The 20399-nt window shown below is 68.8% G+C and overlaps 2 protein-coding genes across 12 annotated transcripts in view; both read left to right on the top strand.

The window, feature by feature from the left end:
* DTNB (dystrobrevin beta) overlaps positions 1-8579 on the top strand; it is a 175739-nt gene extending 167160 nt beyond the window's left edge. For 8 of the 9 annotated variants that reach the window (XM_086743545.1, XM_086743544.1, XM_086743543.1 and 5 more), the window contains 4 exons: positions 702-791; positions 3390-3443; positions 6543-6577; positions 8289-8579. In XM_086743545.1, coding sequence (XP_086599671.1) covers positions 702-791; positions 3390-3443; positions 6543-6547 — 149 coding nt within the window. In that variant the 3' untranslated portion in view covers positions 6548-6577; positions 8289-8579. The remainder of the gene's footprint in view (positions 1-701; positions 792-3389; positions 3444-6542; positions 6578-8288) is intronic. The other variant, XM_086743540.1, reaches the window with a different exon arrangement.
* Positions 8580-19167: 10588 nt separating this feature from the next.
* DNMT3A (DNA methyltransferase 3 alpha) overlaps positions 19168-20399 on the top strand; it is a 38338-nt gene continuing 37106 nt past the window's right edge. For 2 of the 3 annotated variants that reach the window (XM_086743774.1, XM_086743773.1), the window contains exon 1: positions 19168-19247. The gene's annotated coding sequence lies outside the window, so the exon portion shown is untranslated. The remainder of the gene's footprint in view (positions 19248-20399) is intronic. The other variant, XM_086743778.1, reaches the window with a different exon arrangement.

Below are 20399 nucleotides of genomic sequence, written 5' to 3'. Positions count from 1 at the left end.
CCCTTCTGTGATTCCATGATTCTAAAAAATCCGTGGGCAAAATGTGGGAGCAGGTGCTCTGAGGGCACCCCGGCCAAGGACGGAGTAAAAGCCAGCACGGCACGTGGGGGATTAACGCAGCGCGTCGGGAATGGGAGAGGCACCCCACTTCAAACACAGTGAACGCGTAACGGGCAGTTGTCGTCACTGCGGTTCGCTGCAGCGGCAGGACGTCCCATCAAACATCTCCGGCCGTTCCACAGGCCTTGTCTCCACGCCAGAGGAGAGCTCTGCAGCGGGCGAGGATCCGTTATCTTTTATTCCCCTCAGACCCCAGCGATAGCGACTGCAATGGCGAAGCCAGCAGCGATAGCGGCTCTGCACAAACAAAGAGCGTGGGTCGGCTGCGCCACGGCCCGCACCCGGCCGCTGCGGTCGTGGGGAGAGAGGCGTCGCCCGTGAGCGCCGTCCTTGTCGAGGGGAAGAGCAGTGCGGTAGTTCGTTAGCCATAAGGGCGATCGGGCCGAGCCGGGCCGCTCCAGGGCGAACTGGCATCTCTCGCTGAGCCGAGCCGCTTCGTGGGGCCCTGCTGTACGCTGGGCCGCCCGGGCACTGCGGGGACCGGTGAGGGACGCGCGGCCGAGCATCGCGGCGCAAGGAGGGCGGCGGCGACACCACGACACGTGCGATTCCTGCCGTTTGTGTCTCTGCTCTGCTCACAGGTACGAGGAGGAACCTCCGCAACGACCTGCTGGTAGCAGCCGACTCCATCACCAACACCATGTCGTCGCTGGTGAAGGAGCTTCACTCAGGTAAGCGTTCACGTAGCGGCACGTGCACGCAGCAGGAAACGGAGAGCTTGAAGCCACGAGATGGAGATTTGTCCTTAGATTTATTTTTTACAAAAACTGTTTAAAGCGTAATGTGAAATTCTGTGTTCATTTTTTCAATTACGAAATGAAAAATCATTTTTATCGCCAACATCACTGAGCACTCCAAATACCTTCTGAGCAGGCGTTCCGCTGATCTTATCCCTGATATTTAAGTGTGTCGCTGATATTTAAATATCTGCAGTGCTCTGCGGACACAGAGCAGGCTGGTAGCACTGCTGGGGATTCACAAAGCAGAATCGCACCCAGCTCCCGCGCTCCTGCTCGCGTGGATCCCTGCACGTGTAACGCGTGAAGCAGCTTTTCCAGCACCCCGCAGACGCGTGCTGGACCGCTTACTGGGCAGGAGGAACGCCGCTCCCCAGTCCCGCTTCTCGGACAACACAAGGCGGCAAGCCAGTGGCCGGGACAGGGCTCTGAGCGAGGCTCCCCGAACCGCCGCGTAGTGACGGCGACGCCTGAGCAGCAGGGGAGGCTGCTCTGCGGTGAACCCCCGTTAGATGAACCCCGGTTAGATGAACCCCCGTTAGATGAACCCCGGTTAGATGAACCCCCGTTAGATGAACCCCCGTTAGATGAACCCCGGTTAGATGCCGTAATCACAAATACACAGTAAGTACGTGAGGCCAGCTTCACCGAGGGGCTCAGCAGCGACGTGGAAGAAGGGTAATTCTTCCCTTTGTGCCTTTTCCCTGTGCCCGTGGCGGTAAACACCCTGACGGGACCGGAGCCGCCTCTGCTGTAGCCCGGGGACGCGGCCTGCGGCTGGGGAGCTTTCTCGGGATGGAGAACGCGATGGTCTAGGATTCCAGCAGCCACTTTGTGAGCTGCCTTCTCTTTTAAGTAAAAACCACAGCATTCTGCGTTCAGACCGAACCTCACGGTTCCTGTTCCGCGCCTCCCCCAGCCCCTGGCCGTATCCGGTAGCTGCATCGCGTAATTCCCCCCGTAAACTTATCAGGCTCTGAATTTAAACCAGTTAGGCTTTTTGTTCCCGCTGCCCTTAGTGGAGAAGTCAGAGTTACAAACCGAGCTGGTATTTTACTGCTCAGCGGTAATCCGCCCGGTGTAAGCCCCGCGTCGCGGCTGCGAAGGCGGCTGGGAGTTAACGAAGTCTTCCACGTGTGGCAGCAGCGTCGCCGTGCCGTTGCAGTGGAGGGCCCCGCGTTTCGCCGCTCAGTCACCGTGCTGGAGACGCGCAGCGCTCTCCCGCCTGGGCTGAAACCCGCCGAACCAGCCCTCTGCCCAGAACAGACATCTCTTGTAGTTTGGCTTTTTGCTTTTAAGAGAAGAGCGCGTGGGCAGCGCAACGGCCCAGGGTGGCTGCTGGCAGGGCCCTGCGGCTCTCCGGCCCTCCTCCGAAATCCCGGAGGGCTTGGCAAATGCAAACAGCCTGGCTCCACGCTATCGACAGCCCTTCAGGCTCGTCAGGCGTCGTGCAGAGCAGCTACGGCTCACGAGGGAGCGAAGATGGAATTAATTACAGTCTCCTGCTTGAGGATACGCAGAGACCAAAGAAGGCTCCCTGAAATCACTTCGTTTGTATAAATTAGGAAAAGCATGAGTTATCCTCAGCTGATGAGGCGGTGGGTTTAGCAGACACTGTCCCGGAGGTGAGCACTGAGAACAGACACCTCCTCCAGCCCCAGGCTGCCCGATATAGCGCAGGCATTGTGCTGCCAGCGCGTTTGGGAGGCGCCGCTGCGTGCGCCGCCCACGCCGCTGGTTGCCTCCCCGCGCCTCTGCACCGGCTCCGAAAACGGATTCCTTCGGAAAGGCCGCGCTGCGCGGGGTCACCCCTTCCTGGATGGGCTTCCAGAGGTGGCTTTCCCCCCGGCTGCCGGCTGCGGTGATGGTCCTGGAGCTCCTGGTGCTGCCTGCGAACGCCGATCCCATTTTTCCGCCGCCTGAGCTGGGAAAACGCGTTGGGTTTGCGGGTGGCCTCCTCCGCGCTCACGTCAAGGACTCGGGAGCCGAGGAGCAGAGGCTGCGTGACTCCCGGGTGCCTCGCCCGTCCTGCTGCCAGAGCGGCAAAGCGAGCACGTTTGTCAGATCCCCTGTGATCGGATCAGTTCAAAAAGCTTCAGGTTTTCAAATCGCGCCTTTTATTGCAGGTTTCTCCCCCGATCTTTGCTCTCAGCAGCACGTGAGGTGGGCAGGAGGGGTCTCACTTACGGCTCTTACCTGTTTGCACAGCTCTCACTGGAAGGTGCGCAGAGATACGAGCCACCCTCTGCAGAAGATTGTGACCTTCTGCTCCCGCTCTCCGATACATAAATACGAGCCCGGCCGTAAATTCCCTTCAGCTTAACCGCGGTTACATATCCTGAGCCACCGCTCCCGCACACAACGCCAGCGCCCGGCTTCTCCCTGGGAGCCCGAACCCCCCGTCCTCCTTCCCCTCCAGTGTCCCTGCGCCTGATCAGCCAGCTCTGCCCTGCACAGAGAAGTTCCCCCAGTAGCTGTTCTCTCACCTGTTTGTCTCATGTGCATTTTTTTTTCTTTTTTTTTTTTCTGAAGCAGAGGAAGACGATGAAGAGGAAACAGCAAAACTGCAGAACGGGAAGGACCGAGGTAAGGGGGCAGACTGCGGTCTCTGAGCCGTCAGCGTTTTCTGACTTGCCCCTCCGCAGGAGCTCGGGTTGCCGTCCCGGTTTGGCGCCCCAGGAGGGTGCGGGTGGCTCCGGACGGAAGCAGCCCGCCTGCGGACACAGGACAGGTTTGTTTGCCCGTTCCGGTCATCGCCACGCCGCCCGCTCGCTCGCTCCAACGTCCTGAGGTGACGCCGTGGCCAGGGCCTCTCCAGCGTGTGTATTCAGCTTTGGAGAATATTTTCCTTTCAGCAAAGGTCGTGCAGAGGTCTTCGAAGTGTGTAAGAGGAGGAGGAGACCCTTCGAGCGCGGCGAGAAATCCCGTTCCGCTGGATGTGTCAGGACAAACCAGAGCGTGGGCTGGCTGCCGGTGCAGTTCCCGCACGGTGGGGCCGTCGTCTGCGCAGCCGCTGCCTCCTGCGGCCTTGGCTGGACAAACGCTGGGAGTGACGCTGCGGGGTAATCCCGCGCAGGCCGAGCCGTGGGCCACGCGGGATTTCGCAGGAGGTCTCTTCCATCCCCGCTGGCCTTGGAGCACAGGTCGAGGTGCGAACCCTCCCCAGAGCACGTCCTCCGTCGGGGCGAATGAATCCACGCCACGTGCTAGCGGCGACATTCCCGGGGCCGGAAGCGATGATCGCAGGTGCGGCACGCGGCCCCGAGACCGGCAGCCCACCGTGCGGCGTCGGGTTGGGTTGGAGGGCTGCGCAGGAAAGCCGTTCCTCGCGTCGGCTCCCGGGCCTCCCGGGGACGGGGCCTTGCTCAGGGCATCGCCTGGCTCCTCTCTGCGCTTTAGCCGAAGCGCGAGGAGCCGTCCTGGGCGGGTCAGCATCGGCCCAAGCATGCGGCTCCCTTCAGCCAAACCTGATTCCAGCATCCACAAACGGGGACTTTTTCTCCCTTTTCCGCTGAACGCCTTTTCCCTCTGGCTGGGCTGGCGCTGGGGCTCGTGTTTCTCGTTTCCCGGAGTTTTCCTGTCCAGCGAGTTGTGCAGAGCGATCGGGTGTTTGGAAACGCTCTGCTCCCGACGGCTTGTCCGTCAGTGTGAGGCAGCGTCAGCTGGTGGGAAGAAGGGCAAGGAGTTTGATTTTAGCTGAAACAGGGGTTCTCAGAGCAGGAGCGCGCTGGCTGCACGTCACAGGGCTCCGTGCCCTGGAGCATTCCTCCTCGGTTAGATCCTTCAGGCGCCTAGCAGATGACCCTCCTGCGTTTTTCCAGACGTGCGTGGCATCTCGCATGGGAAACAGGGAAGGGGGATGCTGAAGGGCTGAAATACGGCGGGAGGCAGCGGGGACGCAGCCGGACAAGCTCGGCTCTGTTACTCAGCGCGGCAGCGCTGGAGCCAGTGGGGGGCCGGAGCCGTGTAACCAAGAGCAAAGCGTGGTCCAAAAGCCTTCGCATGGAATGTAAATGTTATCTCTGCCAGGGAGCGAGCGATTTCTTCACGTCAGAGCTGGCGAGATAGAAATCCGGCAGGAGAATCAAGGCACGATCGATACACAAACGGCAGTCCTCCTCGGAGCGGGTACGCTGCAGGAGCTCCTCCGGACACCGAAGCCGAGGGGAGTCAGGCTCTGTGTTCTCCTCGGGCCACGTCGAGGACGGGCGTGACGAAAGCGCTTGCTGTCCGCCCCGCGTTCCTACAGGGACCCGTGGCCGGGATGCTCCGGGTGCGTGGGGTCCGACGGAGCCCGTGCCGAGCTCTACCTGCCCCGACTTCGTTCTTTGCACAGTGCAACCCCCTCTCAGCAAAGCTCTTCCGTTATTTCCTCCCATCCTGAGCGGAGAAGAAGAAAAATCGCTTGCAGCTCATGAATTCCCCAACTGCTGCGCCGATGTAGACAAGGGAGACGCCGGCCCTCGCAGGGACGCTGCTGGGATGCGTTTCCTAGGGACGGCGTCGCCCCTGGGCTTCCTCACAAGTTTCTTCACAAACTCGTTTCACGTTTCTCTGTGTCCCAATTAGTCAAGCTCCGAACTTGCTTCCCCGCGGAGCGGCTTACGCTCGTGTGCTCGATATAGCAGCGGCATGGTGGGGCTTCGGCAGGATGAAGTCATTCGGGAGGACTCCAAGTTGGCTGCGTCTTTTGTGGTTAGGGTTACAAATTAAGCGGCATCTCCAGAGAAGATGTCTTCAAGGTTTCCAGGCACAGTCGGGAGCTGGCGAAGCCACGCTGGACGTCGCTCCACGGCGTGCGGGCCAGGCTCCGTGCTCTCTCTGCGTTGCCCCTTCTTGAAGCCTGGCGCTCCGTATCCGTACGTTGCACGTGCGCCAGACGTCGTCCCAGGTCGGGTGCCTGCTGGGCGAGGGCTGTCCCGCAGTGGGTTTGCTGTGGTCCTGCTGCCCCTCTCCGAGGTGACCAGGCCAGCCCGTGACGGTATCACCCAAAACGAGACTCTCCATGGGCTGGTCCCCTCATGTATCGGCGATTTGGGTTTTGTAACCCCCAAACCGCTGGGAAAGGGACCGAAGAGCTGGGATCTGCTCCGTCAGCCTGCTGGAAGGGAGCTGTTGGACAGAAACACCCCGTCGGAAACACAACTGCCCCTGCGGAGCAAACCCCGCGCAGCCGCCGGTTCCTGGAGGCCGCCGGCGTGCAGCTTGGCAGGGAAGAACCCGGGGGTCCCGGAGGACACCCACTTGACCACCTAGGTGACCGCCCAGGTGACCACGAGGCAGCAACGTGCCCTTGTGCGATGAAGGCGGATGGCAGGAGGCGACGGGCACACGTGGAAATGCAGGAAGTTCTGTTTGAACGAAAAAATACTGCTTTACGGCGAGGCCGGGACGGGTTGCCCGGAGAGGCTGTGGCGTCTCTGATGGGACAAGGTCCTGAGCCGCCTGCTTTGGCGGGGGGGCTGGGCCGGGCCGTCCCAGCGATGTCTGGGGTTCGCCGCGCTCAGGAGCGCTTTTCTACCCACGCTGCGTTTCGGAGGGCTTGCCTTCGCCCAGCGCCGCGAAGCCGTGGGCGCTCCTGGGCAGAGGGACCCACCAGAGCAAGGGGAGGGGGGAGGGCAGGGTTTGCATCTCACGGGAAACAAAACTGCCGCTTTCTGAGGGTGCCTCTCCCCTGTGTTGCAGGTTAGCTAGACGACCGCAGGCTGTACATAATTCAGGTAAGGATGGCTTATTTCTTTCTTTCCCCTTCCACCTCCAGCGGCTCTGCTCTGCGCGCGCCATCGCGATGCAGAGGCGCAGGCCCCCGTCACCTCCCGCCCTCGTCCTTCATCTCGTATTTCTGCGCGAGGCGAGGAGGGTTCCCGCCGGCCCGTCGCCCCGCAGCCGCTCAATAGGACGCCGGGTTTTTTCCTGTTAAAACCCCGTTCTGCTCGCGCTGCAGACGGTGGGAAAGCGTCGTTAACTCGGCGAGAAGAGCGTTATCTCCTCTTTTACTGGTGTTACTTCTATAGCGAGAGGCCGCCGGCGGGAAACAGGACCCCATTGTGACGGACGCTATCCAGATGTACTAAAAACACACTCTCTGCCCTCAGAGAGCCTGCGCTTTGGGCTATGATAAGGCACAGCAGGTGGGTGGACAGACGGGCGGCCGCCGAAGGGCCTGGGTGAGATCCCTATCGTCCCCGTCGGAAAGGCCGTAGGAGGGCGGCGGATCAGCTTTCCGCGCCCCCCGTACGCTGGCTGGGGTGTTGGCCGTAGCCGCGATGCCCGTCTTTCACCGTTCCCGGTGGGAAGGGTTCTGCTGGCGGAAGAACGTCTGGTGGGCGCAGACACGGTCACCCAGCAAGGGCCGGGGGCTGGCGCGGCGGGCGACCCCCTTTCCTCCGCACCGCAGGCCGGTCAGCTGCAGGAACCAGGCAGGAGAGATCTTTTATCTTTAACCTACCGGTTCAGCCCCAGCCCACGGCGATGGCGGGCCGGGTGAATCGGTCGTGGTGGAGCTGAAACGCAGCTTTGCGAGGTAGAACCGCCACAGTCATCCTCTGAAGAGATTTGCAAAGGAGAAGGAGAAGGAGGTTTGTCCTTTCCGCCATCCCACTGCCGCGGCCGCGGCGTGGGAGTTTCCCCGTCGTTTTGACATTAGACATTCAGGTCCTGCTCATCTGGGAAACAATCAGGTAACCGGAGAGGGACAGAAACTTCACCACGAGAGAGGGAGGCGGCCAGCAGCCCTGGTACGGCGGTGGGGGCCTCAGCTCCCGCAGCACCAGTGGCTTTGGAGGAAGGGCCGGCTTTGACGCCGGGCACCCTGACCAGGGGTGAGGAGCCCAGCAGTGCCTCCAGCGACGCCGAGCGCCGGCGCCGAGCAGCGCCAGCTCAGACAGAAGTGAGAAAAGGAGAGAGGAATGACTTTCAGGTCTCCTCATCCTCCAGAAAGAACGACAAGAGGCATGTCAGGGAAAGGAAAAAGCCCTTGAACAGCGGGGGTCCTTCTCCAGGTCCTTCACGTTCCCGTGTGGTGCTGGGACCGGCGGGGAGCAGCCTTGCTGGTGGTGCCGGTGTCCAGCCGAGCCGCACCGGTGGCTCCGGCCGCCCTTCGGCCCTGGTCGCCCAGCGACGATGGAGGGGGCTGGGATGGGCAGCGTCCTCGGGGGCTTTCTGTGAACAGATCCCGGCTGTTTGGGGGAAAATCGCCCCGGCGCTCACTGAGCCGGGAGCTGGGGTTCGCTCCGCTTCCCGGCTCTGACAGTCGTGGTGGGTGCTGCGCGTTCCGGCCGCTCCGAGCTGGCCAGGGACGTTCCCCGCGCTGCGTGGCCCCAGCCGGACGGTTCGGGAGCTGGGCCCCTGCCCTGGGAGCGGGGCTGATCCCCAGGAGCGCGAACGGGCCGGCCGCGTGCTGACGGCGCCTTTGTGTTTCCGCTGACGCAGGCACGGAGGGCTGCGCGTCCAGAGGCATCTCCCGTCCTTGGGAAGAGGCGCGTTCCAGCTGAGACATCCACCATCGTGCAACGGCCACCGACCCCAGCGCCGGCCGGCGAAGCGGCTTTCTCCGGACCGCGCGGAGGCCTTTCCCCGCGGCGCACGCTCCTGGGTCCCTGCATGTCCTCTGTTCCTCCGTGTGTCACTGACGATAACCAGACATCGCCCTGCCAAGCCCAGCAGTTTATGGGAGGTTTAACAAAAAAAAAAAAAAACCAAAAAACAAGCTCATACTCCCTGCTCCTGCTAAGCGTACCGATCTTTTTTGGTCTCCTCCCAAGTGGCGTCACCATCGCCTCGCACGCCGTTGTGTCCTCTTGCCTTCCGCCCCTCGGTGTGCATGGAAAAAAATGGGCGTGGAGCCTCCCGGGTCCCCGCGGCGTGGCACGGAGGGGATTCTGCCTCCAGAACCCTCACCTCCCCCAAACTCCGCGCGTTCTGTCAGCGGCCGGCTGCCACCGCGCGCGTGACGCCGCGTGTCATCCCGGGAGCGGTCGGGTGCGGAGGAGCGGCGACGGGCCTCCCGGCGTTCCCGGCTCTGCCGCTCTTCGGGCCGTTGGAAGATTTCCCTTCCTGAGCGGGGAGCGCAGGGCCGGCCGTGGCTGGGCTTCCCTTCCAGGAGTCGCGTCCGGATTTGGTTAAAAAGCAGGGAAACGGCCGGGTTGTGCGTCTCGGCTGGCGCTCGCCGCTCCCGTCCCTGCCGGGCCTTCCCCCTTACAGATCACCGTAGTCAGGCCCAGTCACTGGTGGGTTTATTTTTTTCCCTCGTGCTTGGGCGGGCTGTTTTTAGTGGAAGGAGCCGGATGCCCTAACGCATCCGTAACTATTTATCGGGGTGATGAATGGGAAGGGGCGATAAGCCCCCAGCCAGCCCTCAGCCTCTCCTCCCAGCTGCACCGGCGCGGCGTGCGGCCTCGGTTCTGGGCAGAAAGCGTCGCCGGCGCCGCCGGCCCTCGGGGCGAGGGAGAGAAACAGCCGCGGTGCCGCGGCCTGAGCCGAGCACGAATGTTGTGAGCGAGCTGTGGGGCGGGAGGGGAGCGACGGTGACCTGGTGCGGCGTGAGCTGCAGCCTGCCTGACGGAGCGCCCTCGGGGACGCGGAGGGGTCCCACGCCGGCTTGGCGGAATTTGCTGCGTTAAGGCCAGCAGTGGCTCTGGCCGCAGCTACGGCTGGGTTCGAGCGCCAAAAATAGGAATCTTTTTTGCTCGGGGACCTGCCGGGGCGGCGGCGGCAGGCCTCGTGGCTGGGCAGGCGCCGGGTCTGTCCCCCGCCGACCGGAGGCGCGAGGGGCCGGGGAGTTGGTGTCGCGCCGGCGGGGCCGCCTGGCGCAGCGCGTGGCGCGGGAGGGCAGGGAGGGAGGAATGGACGCCTCCCGGCGCCGGCGGGGAGGCACGTTACGCGCGAAGCCTGCGGCGCCGGGCAGCGGGACATCGGCTGCTCTTTTCCCGGTATTACTCACCCCGCGACTTTCCCTTCTCGCTTTTGCTACCGCGACTGCCGGGAGGCCAAGCTTCTGCCGCAGCCGCCACCTCGGCCGCGAGTGTCTCTCCATGCCCGCGGTCTGGCCGGGACCTGCCGCCATCGCTCTGGGCGCCCGGGCGCTCGGAGGGGAGACGCTGGGGAGACCCCCCCATGTCGGGGGTCTTGCGGCCAGCGCTGCCGGTCGCAGGGACGGTGACGGCTGGGTGAGCAGGGACATCCGGGCTCTGTTCGGAAAAGCCCGCGGGTTTTGTATGGACGCAGCCGGGATGTCGCCAGGGCTCGTTACCTGTGCCCCCGCGCGCCGTGGCTCCGCGTCGCCGCACCCGCGATGCCGTGTGTTTTAGCCGGCGAAGCGCTGCGGTCGATGCGAGGCTGGGGCTGCAGGGTGGCGCTGGCTGCTGCCGCGCTGGTGATGCCGGGAGGACGGCGTCCGCCCAGCAAGCTGCCACCAGAGTGGGAGGAAATGCGCCTGCCACGATCCAGAAGGTCCTGGAAAGGCCGCGATCCGGCGGGCACAGCTCCGGTAACGGGCACCCTGCAGCCAGACCCAGGCGCGGGAGTACCCGCGTGTGACCTTTCCCTTCGGAATGGTCGCCCTGCGCCCGCCGGAGGAGCAGCTCGGGCCAGGCTGTCGTAGACCTCCCCGGGCCGTGTCCCGCTCCGGCCTTACCGCGGCCCAGCGCCGGCGTGCGCGGGTTCCCGAGGCCGTGGGCACCGCGCTGGGGCACCGGCTGCTCGCCCCAGTCCTTGCTCAGCGCCCGGGATGTGGCGTCCGGAGGCATCTGGGGAGTTCCCGGGGTCGACGCTGGGCGCGTGTGCCACACGTGTGGGTGTGCACGTGTGTACACGTGTGTGCGTGTGCCCGCAAGCGCTGCAGGCAGCGTCGCGTGCCGGGCCGCTCTCCGGGGAGCCGCTGCGCCCCAGTGTGCCTGCCCGCGCCCGAGGCTGCCACTGAACACTGAACGCCCACAGGAGCGGGTCTTTCCTCCCAGATTTGGGGTCATTTTGTGCACGCGGACGGTCGTTTTTTGGCGGGAGCCATTTTAATCCCCGCTTGGGCTGAGTGCGGGCTGGGGCGGAGCCGTGGGGCTGGCGGCACCTTCGGAGCCGCCCAGCAGCGCCCGTCAAACTCGGGTGGCAGTGAAACTCGGCCGTTCCCGCGGGGCCAAAGCGCCCGGAGCGCAGAGTGCCACCTAAAACCATTCTCCCCTTACCTGGGCAGAGCCGTGTCCGCGCTGGGATCCCCGGCCGGGGCCGTTCCCGGTTCCTGGCACCGCGGGAGCGCGGGCGAGCGCGGGAGCGTGGCTGGGAGCAGACCCGCGGCGGAGCCGGTGCCGAGAGCGGGGAGCGTCGCCAGCAGAAACCTGTGAACTGGAAGCCATGTTCTGCCGCCTGCCAAACGTTTAATAAATTCATCTCATCCCTACGGCGTCTTGTCCCTTCCCCTGCGGAAAAGCAGAGATGCTCACAAAAAAAAAAGGAAGAAAAGGTTTTTAATAGGAAACGAGCGCTCGAAGCAGGGCGGCGTGAGAGCAGCTGCCAGCGCTTTGCCGCGGTTCGGCACGGCGCAGCCCCGAGATTACCCGCATTCGTCATGGCCGCCGGTGGCCGGGCGTGGACAGAGCTGCCTGTGTTCGGGGCGCCGCGCCCACCGCGTCCGTGCCATCGCCCGGCGCCGGCACCCCGCCCCGCCAGATGTTCCCCCACCGCAGACCCCGCACATCTGGTGGCGGCAGAGAGGGCGCGGCCGGGCTCGGCGCGGGGCTGGCACCGCGGTGGGAGCGTCGCGCTGGAGCCCCCGTCCCCTCCCAAGGCAGCGTCAAAGCCGGGGGGGCTGGGGGCCGGGGCAGCGGGTGCCGGACCCCCCGGCAGAGGCCCCTGCGGTGGCGCGGCCGGCGTCTGCGCTGCTGCCTGCCGACGCGGCGCCGGTGACGCAGGGAGCCTCGTGCCGCAGGTGCGCGGGGCCGGCGGTGGCTCATCGCCCCCTCCGGCTCTCCCACGGGGACGCCCAGCGCCGCACCCAGCGACAAAGCATCGCGCCCACGCCCGCACCCCCTGCCGCCGCTGCCGCGGGGTCCCCCGGCTCCCACCGTCCCCGGCAGCGGGGTCAGGCTCCGCGCGGGGGGCTGCCCCACGGCGAGAGGAGGCCTCAGCCCCAGGAGTCCCCGGCGTTACGGGTGCAGACCCGGCCCCTCTGCTTCCCGGCCCCGATTCGGCGCGGCGCTGCCCGGCTCCAGGCGCCCGTTCCTGCTGGGGCTGAGGCACCTCCACGGGACAGGCGCGGACCCTCCCCACGGCCGGGGGTCCTGAGCGCTGCCGGGCCTGGGGCGGCTTCGCGCTCCTCAGCCCGGCACGAGGCCGGAGCGGGAGCTGTCGGGTCCACTCCCTGTGCCGCGTCCCTGGGATGGCTCCGCTCCCCGTCCCGCATCCCTGGGATGGCTCCTCTCCTCATCCCGCATCCCTGGGTTGGCTCCTCTCCCCATCCCGCATCCCTGGGATGGCTCCGCTCCTCATCCCGCATCCCTGGGATGGCTCCTCTCCTCATCCCGCATCCCTGGGATGGCTCCGCTCCCCATCCCGCATCCCTGGGATGGCTCCGCTCCTCGTCCCGCATCCCTGGGATGGCTCCGCTCCTCATCCCGCATCCCTGGGATGGCTCCGCTCCCCGTCCCGCATCCCTGGGATGGCTCCGCTCCTCGTCCCGCATCCCTGGGATGGCTCCGCTCCCCGTCCCGCATCCCTGGGATGGCTCCGCTCCTCATCCCGCATCCCTGGGATGGCTCCGCTCCCCATCCCGCATCCCTGGGATGGCTCCGCTCCCCGTCCCACATCCCTGGGATGGCTCCTCTCCCCATCCCGCATCCCTGGGATGGCTCCGCTCCTCATCCCGCATCCCTGGGATGGCTCCGCTCCCCGTCCCGCATCCCTGGGATGGCTCCTCTCCCCATCCCGCATCCCTGGGATGGCTCCTCTCCCCATCCCGCATCCCTGGGATGGCTCCGCTCCTCATCCCGCATCCCTGGGATGGCTCCTCTCCTCATCCCGCATCCCTGGGATGGCTCCGCTCCTCGTCCCGCATCCCTGGGATGGCTCCTCTCCCCATCCCGCATCCCTGGGATGGCTCCGCTCCCCGTCCCGCATCCCTGGGATGGCTCCGCTCCTCGTCCCGCATCCCTGGGATGGCTCCTCTCCTCATCCCGCATCCCTGGGATGGCTCCTCTCCTCATCCCGCATCCCTGGGATGGCTCCGCTCCCCGTCCCGCATCCCTGGGATGGCTCCGCTCCCCATCCCGCATCCCTGGGATGGCTCCTCTCCCCATCCCGCATCCCTGGGATGGCTCCTCTCCCCATCCCGCATCCCTGGGATGGCTCCGCTCCTCATCCCGCATCCCTGGGATGGCTCCTCTCCCCGTCCCGCATCCCTGGGACAGCTCGGCTCCCCGTCCCGCATCCCTGGGATGGCTCCGCTCCCTGTCCCGCATCCCCGGGACGGCTCGGCTCCCCGTCCCGCATCCTGGGGGCGGCTCATCCCACAGCATCCAGCCGGGTGCCCGGGGAGGGAGCAGTGGGTGCTGTGTCCCCCCACCCCACCAGCAGCGCCCAGGACCCCCCCCCGGGGGTCCCCAGGCCCGGTCCCACCCCCGCAGTCCCCGGGGACCCCATGCTCCAGCCCAGGCGGGGCCGGGGGGATTCGGGCGGGGAGGTCGGCAGCCGGCCGTGAGCGTTGGCGTCCATCACCAGACGGCGCCGGCCGCGCTCCCGTCCTGGCGGGCCCGGCCCCACGGGACCCCGTCTGCGCCGCGGCCACCCGCGGGAGCCCAGGACGTGGCGCGAGGGCTCGCCCGCGGGTGTTCACGCTGCCCGCGTGCGCACCCCGTGTGCGCTCGCACACCCACCTGCGCACCGTGTGCGCACTCCACGCTTTCCGCCGCGTGCTTGTGGGCGGGGCCCTGCCGCGTCCCCCGTGTCCCCAGCCCCGCCGCCCCGTCCTGCCCGCGCACCCCGCCTGCCCCATGGAGACCCCAAGGACCCCATGCACCCCACAGAGGCCCCAGGGTCTCTATGCACCCCAAGGATCCCACGGGCCCCCAGGAGACCCCAGGGGCCCCATGAGCGCCACAGCCGGGCACGCGGCCTCCCCCCGTGCGGGGTCGGGGGCCTCTGTGTCAGCGCCTGACCCCGGGCCCGCGGCTGCTCCTCGTTTGCGCCGTTTAACGGCCACCTCCAGCTCCATCCATCACCGGGGAGCGGGCGACTCCGCTCTGCTACAAGCTGCTGGCGTGACCCCTGCCCTTCCTCTCCGGCCCCCCTCCTCCTCCTCCCTGTCCCGCGCCCCCACCCCCGATTTATGGGGAGGAAGGGGAGCGCCGAGCGCGGTTATCGGCGGGCGATCGCAGGGCAAACACCGCGCCGGGGCGGGACGCGGAGGGTGCAGCCGTGGGTGCCGGGGGCGCAGATCCCGGGGGGCTCCGCACCGGGCGTGCTGACAGCGCGGGGGTCCGGGTCCCTCGAGCCAGGGTGGCATCACGCCTGCGGCCCTTGGGGTCCCGCCGGCCTCTGCCTCGTCCTGGGGGTCCCTCCCTGCCGCCACCGCTGCCCTCATCACCCCCACGCCAGCGCCGCCGGGCCGGTGTGCCGCGCTGCTCGCGCCCCGCATCCCCTGGGCCTGGCAAAGCGGAGGGACGCCCCCGCCCTGGTGAGGCCGCGTGCCGGCCCGGCACACCGAGCGCCACCCCGGCACGCCGAGCGCCACACCGGCACACCGAGCGCCACCCCGGCACGCCGAGCGCCACACCGGCACACCGAGCGCCACCCCGGCACGCTGAGCGCCACCCCGGCACGCTGAGCGCCACACCGGCACACCGAGCGCCACCCCGGCACGCTGAGCGCCACACCGGCACACCGAGCGCCACCCCGGCACGCTGAGCGCCACACCGGCACACCGAGCGCCACCCCGGCACGCTGAGCGCCACACCGGCACACCGAGGACCATCCCAGCACACCGAAGACCACCCCGGCACGCCGCGCGTGACGCAGGCTCCCCCCGCGCCGAGGCAGGCCCAGCTGCCGCTCCCTGTGCGGCAGCGCTGACTAACCGGCTGACCGTGTGTCACCGGCTTAATTTGGCGGCCGCCCTCTCGACAAGATTAATTAATCCAATCCCCGCGCCCGAGCCCCCGGAGGGAGCCGCCTTCCAAATCGGCACCTGTCACCAGGACGCGGTGCCGCCGCCGCTCTCGGTGACGAGGCCGCGCTGACGAGGGTGGGCGGCTGCTCGGCGTGGGGGACCCCGGGGACCCCCACCGCCGCCGGGGGCTGTGGGTGCCGGCACAGCGGGGGCCGAGTCCGGCGAGTGCCGCTTCCAGCCACAATAATCCCAGCAGGCTGCGGGCCGGGGCCTGGCCGGGCCCTGGCGCTGCACCGCCCGCGGGCCGGGAGATTTACGGCCGGTCGGAAACGCCTCGCCGGGAGCCGCTGCCCTCCGCCAGCCGCCCTGACCTCCCTGTCACACCGAGATTTAAGCGGGGGCTAATTGCACCTATTAGCCAAAATGAAGCTGCCGGCGCGGCCGCGGCTGCTGGCGGAGCCCCTGTGGAGAGGGGCGGCAGGCACCGCGGCGGCCGGCGAGAGGGAACGGCGAGCGCCCAGCGGCTCTGGGGGACGCGGGGTTCGGCGGCGCGGGGAGGGACGCGCGCCGTCGCAGCGCCACCCGGGCGTTCGGGGGGCCTTTGGGGTTTGCCAGCCCCTCCGGAGACGCAAAGCACCCGCTGCTCCCCAGTGAGCGAGCGGCCCCGAGGTGCGCGCGTTTGGTCTGCGCCGGCCGGTCCCTCGGTGAGCGGGGGCTGCCCGGCCCCGGTGCCCCGCGCAGCCCCGGCCGTTTCCTCCTTCCCGGCGGTCGGCAGCGGCTTCCTCTTACCGGGCGCGGCACCTGAGCGGCGGTAACAGGATGTGCGCGCCGCGCCCGCGCCGGCAGCCCAGCCGCAAGAGGCGGCACGCTCGGGCGCCCGCGGCCGGAGCCTTCCCGTCGCCGAGAGCAAGGCTCGGCAAATAGCGGAACGGCGGCGGAGCGGCTCGGCGATGCCCTGCCAGGGCGGAGCGTCGGCACGTGGCAGCGGCACGCGGCGCCTGGCTGGCACGGTGGGCGTTGCCGCAGCGGGGCCGAGTGTGGGGAGCGACGCCGGGAGACGGCAGGGAGGACAACGGCGGCAGCGACGGGGAGAGCAACGCCGGGAGCGACGGGGGTGACGCTGGAAGCACTGGGGACAGCTGGGGACAACCGGGGACACTCGGGGTGCCGCCGGCGCGGGAGCCCACCTTGCAGCCGCAGCCACCCCGCGCCCGTCCCCGTCCCCGGGCAGCGCGGGCAGGACCCAGCTGCTCCTCGTGCCGACTTTGGCCTTTCGTGGGGGTGTCGCAGCAAAAGGGGGAAATCCCCGTTCTGTTTTCGGCGCGAGGAACGCTCCCCATCCCCGCAGCCGCCCGCAGGAGCAGACGGGTGGGCCCGGAGCCGCCCCCAGCTCCGCGCCTGCCGTGGTGGGGAGCGCGGGGAGCAGACGGGTGACGGCCCGGAGGGGGGACAGCGGCCCTGCCCTCTGCCCCAGCCCGGAGCGGGCGCGGGAGCGTTTCTGGCAATAATTAACGCCGGCACCGGCGGCACCGCGTCCTTTGCTCGGCCGGGAGAACGGCTCAGCGCGCGCGAGGCCGGGCCCAGCCGCAGGTCGGGGAGCCCCCGGCCGCGGGGCTGTCGCTCTCCAGGGGGACAAGTCAGGAACGCGCCGAGCAGGGTGCTAACGGGCCGGTTTAACGAAGGCCCCCGGCGACGCTGGGGTTGAGGGGTGGTGGGACGGCGCCGCCGGGGCGGCGGGCGCAGCAGAGCCCGAGCTGCGGCGCAGCCGGTGACGTGGCCCAGGGGGCTGGCGGGGCCGTGGGCGGCTGGCGGAGGGGATGCGAGGGGCACGGCTGCGGACGCCCTGCCCAGGTTGGGCCGCAGTTACCGCGTCCCAAAACAGCAGCCGGCGCGACGCCCAACGCAGCGCCGGGCCCTCGCCATTGCGGACGCAGCCACCAGCGGCCGGTGTCGTGCCGACGCCGCGGGACCTCGCCCGCGCGGTTTGGTGGGGTCGATCCAGCCGCAGCCCGGCCAGCGGGCGGACGCGGGCTCCGACGCGCTGCTGGGCGCGCTGCGCCGGCGCGGAGCGGGCACCGCGGGGGCTGTCGCCAGCTGTTCGGCAGCAGCAGGCCCCGGCCCTTTTCCCCGCACGCGCTGAAGGGCTCCTGCGCGACCCGCGGGCGCCGGAGAGGGAGCGGCCTTCCCTGCCGCTCGGAGACCACGCATGTGCAGCTGGGGGACGCAGCACTAATTATTATTATTATTAATTAATGCCTTACTTTACAGTGCCCCCGTGTGCACCAGGTGCCTTCCAGCACGGAAGGGGAGCCGGGGTCCCTGCCCGGAGGGGTTCCCTCGGGGTGGCAGCTGGCACAGCATGGCACGGCATGGCACGGGACGGCACGGCACAGCATGGCACGGCACGGGACGGCACGGCACGGCACAGCATGGGACGGCACAGCATGGCACGGGACAGGACGGCACGGCACGGCACGGCACAGCATGGCACGGCACGGGATGGCACGGCACGGCACGGCACAGCATGGCACGGCACGGGCGGGCACTGCCAGGCTGGGTGCCAGCCCGGACCCCAGGCGGTGCCGGGATGTCCCGGGGCAGGCTGGGCCCCTCACCCCCAGCGCCCGCCGGTGCCGGCTTTGGCCAGGCGCAGGCTTTGCCGTGCTGCCACAGCTGCGGCTGGCCGGCGGGCTGCTCCCGGTGACGCCGTCTCCTCCCCGACACCCACGGCAGCGCCGGTGCCGCGGGCCCCTGGGAAACCTGCGCTGCGCCCGCAGACCCCTCTGAGGCACCCAACCGCCAAACCCTCCGCCCCGCCAGCTGCTGTCCGAGCCCTCGCGGCGCGGCCGTGCCCACCGTCGGGCTTCGGGCCGCCCAGCGCAGCGCCACGCCAACGCCCGGCAGGGGAAGGCGCCCCGAGCTCCGGTCCCCGCTCGGCCCCAGCGCCCCTCTGGCCGGGAGGGGGTCGGGGGTCCCGGCACAGGGCGCGGGTGGGTCCGCGCCGCGGGGCAGCGCCGGGGTCACTGCGGGGTGGCCCCCACGGCTGAGCGCTGCGGGACGCACAATGCGAGGGGTACGGCAGGTCCCCACGGCACAGCTCGGCATGGCATGGCACTGCACGCCTCAGCGCCGCACGGCTGGCTCCGCACCGCACGGCTCGGCTCAGCGCTGTGGCACAGCTGGCACGGCACGGCTCAGCATGGCTCGGCTCAGCATGGCTCAGACTTGCACCACATGGCACTACACCACAGTTTGGCTCTGCGCAGCTCAACACGGCTTAGCCCCGCACGGCACGGCTCAACACCATGCTGCATGGCGCAGCTCTGCCTGGCCCTGCTCGGCTCGGCACAGCGCAGCACTGTGCGGTTTGACCCTGTACGGCAGCGTGCAGCACTGTGTGGCTCGGCTCGGCTCGGCACAGCACAGCTCCAGCTGACACTGCACACCACGGCGTGGCCTGACATGGCAGGAAACTTGGCCTGGCAAGAGCCTTTGTAGTGTGGTGTTGGGTGGCGTGGCTCGGCTTGGCACACATGGCTCAGCTCGGCACGCCTGGCCGGCCTGGCACTGCACGACACGGGCTTGGCGTGGCACGGCCTGGCACTCCTTGGCTGGGCATGGCACTGGCACTGCTTGGCACGGCCTGGCACTCCTTGGCTGGGCATGGCACTGGCACTGCTTGGCACGGCCTGGCTCTCCTTGGCTGGGCATGGCACTGGCACTGCTTGGCACGGCCTGGCTCTCCTTGGCTGGGCATGGCACTGGCACTGCTTGGCATGGCACTTGCACTGCTTGGCACGGCCTGGCTCTCCTTGGCTGGGCATGGCACTGGCACTGCTTGGCACGGCCTGGCTCTCCTTGGCTGGGCATGGCACTGGCACCACTCGGCTCGGCCTGGCACTGCTTGGCTTGGCCTGGCACTGCTTGGCTGAGCGTGGTGCGGCTTGGCCCAGCGCTGCATGGCCTGGCACTGCTCGGCACGGCCTGGCACTGCTCGGATCTGCCCAGCCCGGGCTCCAGCCCAGCCCTGCACGGGACTCCTGGGCCGAGCCTGCCCGGCCCAGCCCAGCTGGCCGCGGCCCAGCTCGGTTTGGCCCGGCCCGGCCCGGCGCGGCGGGGCTGGCCTGCGCTCGGCGCGGCCCGGCGGGCGCTAGGACCGCGCGGCGGGCGGGCGGGCGGCGCGGCTCGGTGCTGCAGTGGAGGCGGCGGCGCTGCGGGAGGAGGCCTCGCCGGGCAGCGCAGCGGCGGCGGCGGCTCGGCACGGCTCGGCACGGCGCGCCGGGCCCGCACCGGCCCAGGTAACGGCCCCGCGGCGGCGCGGACACGGGTGGCCCCCGCGGACCGCCGGGACGGGGCACCCACCCCCGGCGAGGCTCGGCTGGGTTCGGAAAGGCTCGGCTGGGTTCGGAAGGACTCGGCTCGGTTCGGCGGGACTCGGCTCGGTTCGGCAAGGCTCGGCCCGGTTCGGACAGACTCGGCTCGGTTCGGCGAGACTCGGCCCGGTTCGGTTCGGCTCGCCTCTTGTTCGGTTCGGTTCGGCTCCGCTCGGTTCGGTTCGGCCGGGCCCGGCCCGCCGACACCCCCGCCCCGCTGCCCGTGCCCCCCTCCCCGGCCCGGACCGGGGCCGCGGCGGCGGCGGCGGCGGGCGGGGGCTGCGGCGGGGCCGGACCCGGGGGGGAGCAGCGCCGAGCAGGAAAACATGGCAGCGGCCGGGCCGCCACCCGCCGGGCCGGGCCCGCCTCGCCCCCCCCGCCCCGGGCCCCCCGCCGCCGCCCCCGCTCCCGGCCCGGCCCGGCCCCGCTCGGCGGGCGGAGGCGGCGGCAGCGCGGCCCGGCGGGCCCGACCCCGCCGCCGTGTCCTTGAGCGCCGGGCGGCTGAAGGGCAGCGCGGGGGCCCGGCCCGGCCCCGCCGCGGGGCCGCCCGGGGGGTGTCACCCCCCCGCCCCCGGCCCAGCGCCGCGCTCCGGGGACCCCCGGGGCGCCCCCCCCCCCCCGCCGGGCCCGGGGCTGCCCCTACGCGACCCCCGCCCCGCCGCGGGGTCCCTGCCCCGTGGGGGGGATGGGGCTGGCCGGCGCCTCTGGAAAGTTTCTTTTTTTTTTTTTTCTTTTTTTGCACCCAAAAAACCCCCAAATTCCCCCCCCACCCCCCCCGCGGGAAGAGCCGCGGCCCCGGCGGGGAGGGGGCGGCGGGGGGGGCAGAGGCCCGGCAGGGAGCTGGGCGCTGCCCGCGCCCCCCGCTCCCCGCGCCGCCCGCCGCTGCCCTGCCCGCCGGCTTTCGTTTTCCTCGGTGCCCCTGGTTTTGGGGTGCCGGTGCGCGCGGCGCCGCGGGCGAGTGAAGTGCTCCTGCTCGCTCAGTTCCTCTTTCTTTATTTCTTCCCTTTGTGTGACGTAGACGGTGTCACCGCGGGATTGGCGTCCGGTGCTCGCTTTGCCGCACCGAGCGCGCCGTGG

This window comes from Chlamydotis macqueenii, chromosome 3, assembly GCF_036417535.1.
Source record: "Chlamydotis macqueenii isolate bChlMac1 chromosome 3, bChlMac1.mat, whole genome shotgun sequence".
Lineage (NCBI taxonomy): Eukaryota > Metazoa > Chordata > Aves > Otidiformes > Otididae > Chlamydotis > Chlamydotis macqueenii.
The sequence above is the reverse complement of the archived record's forward strand: the minus strand, read 5'-3'. Positions and strand labels throughout refer to the sequence as shown.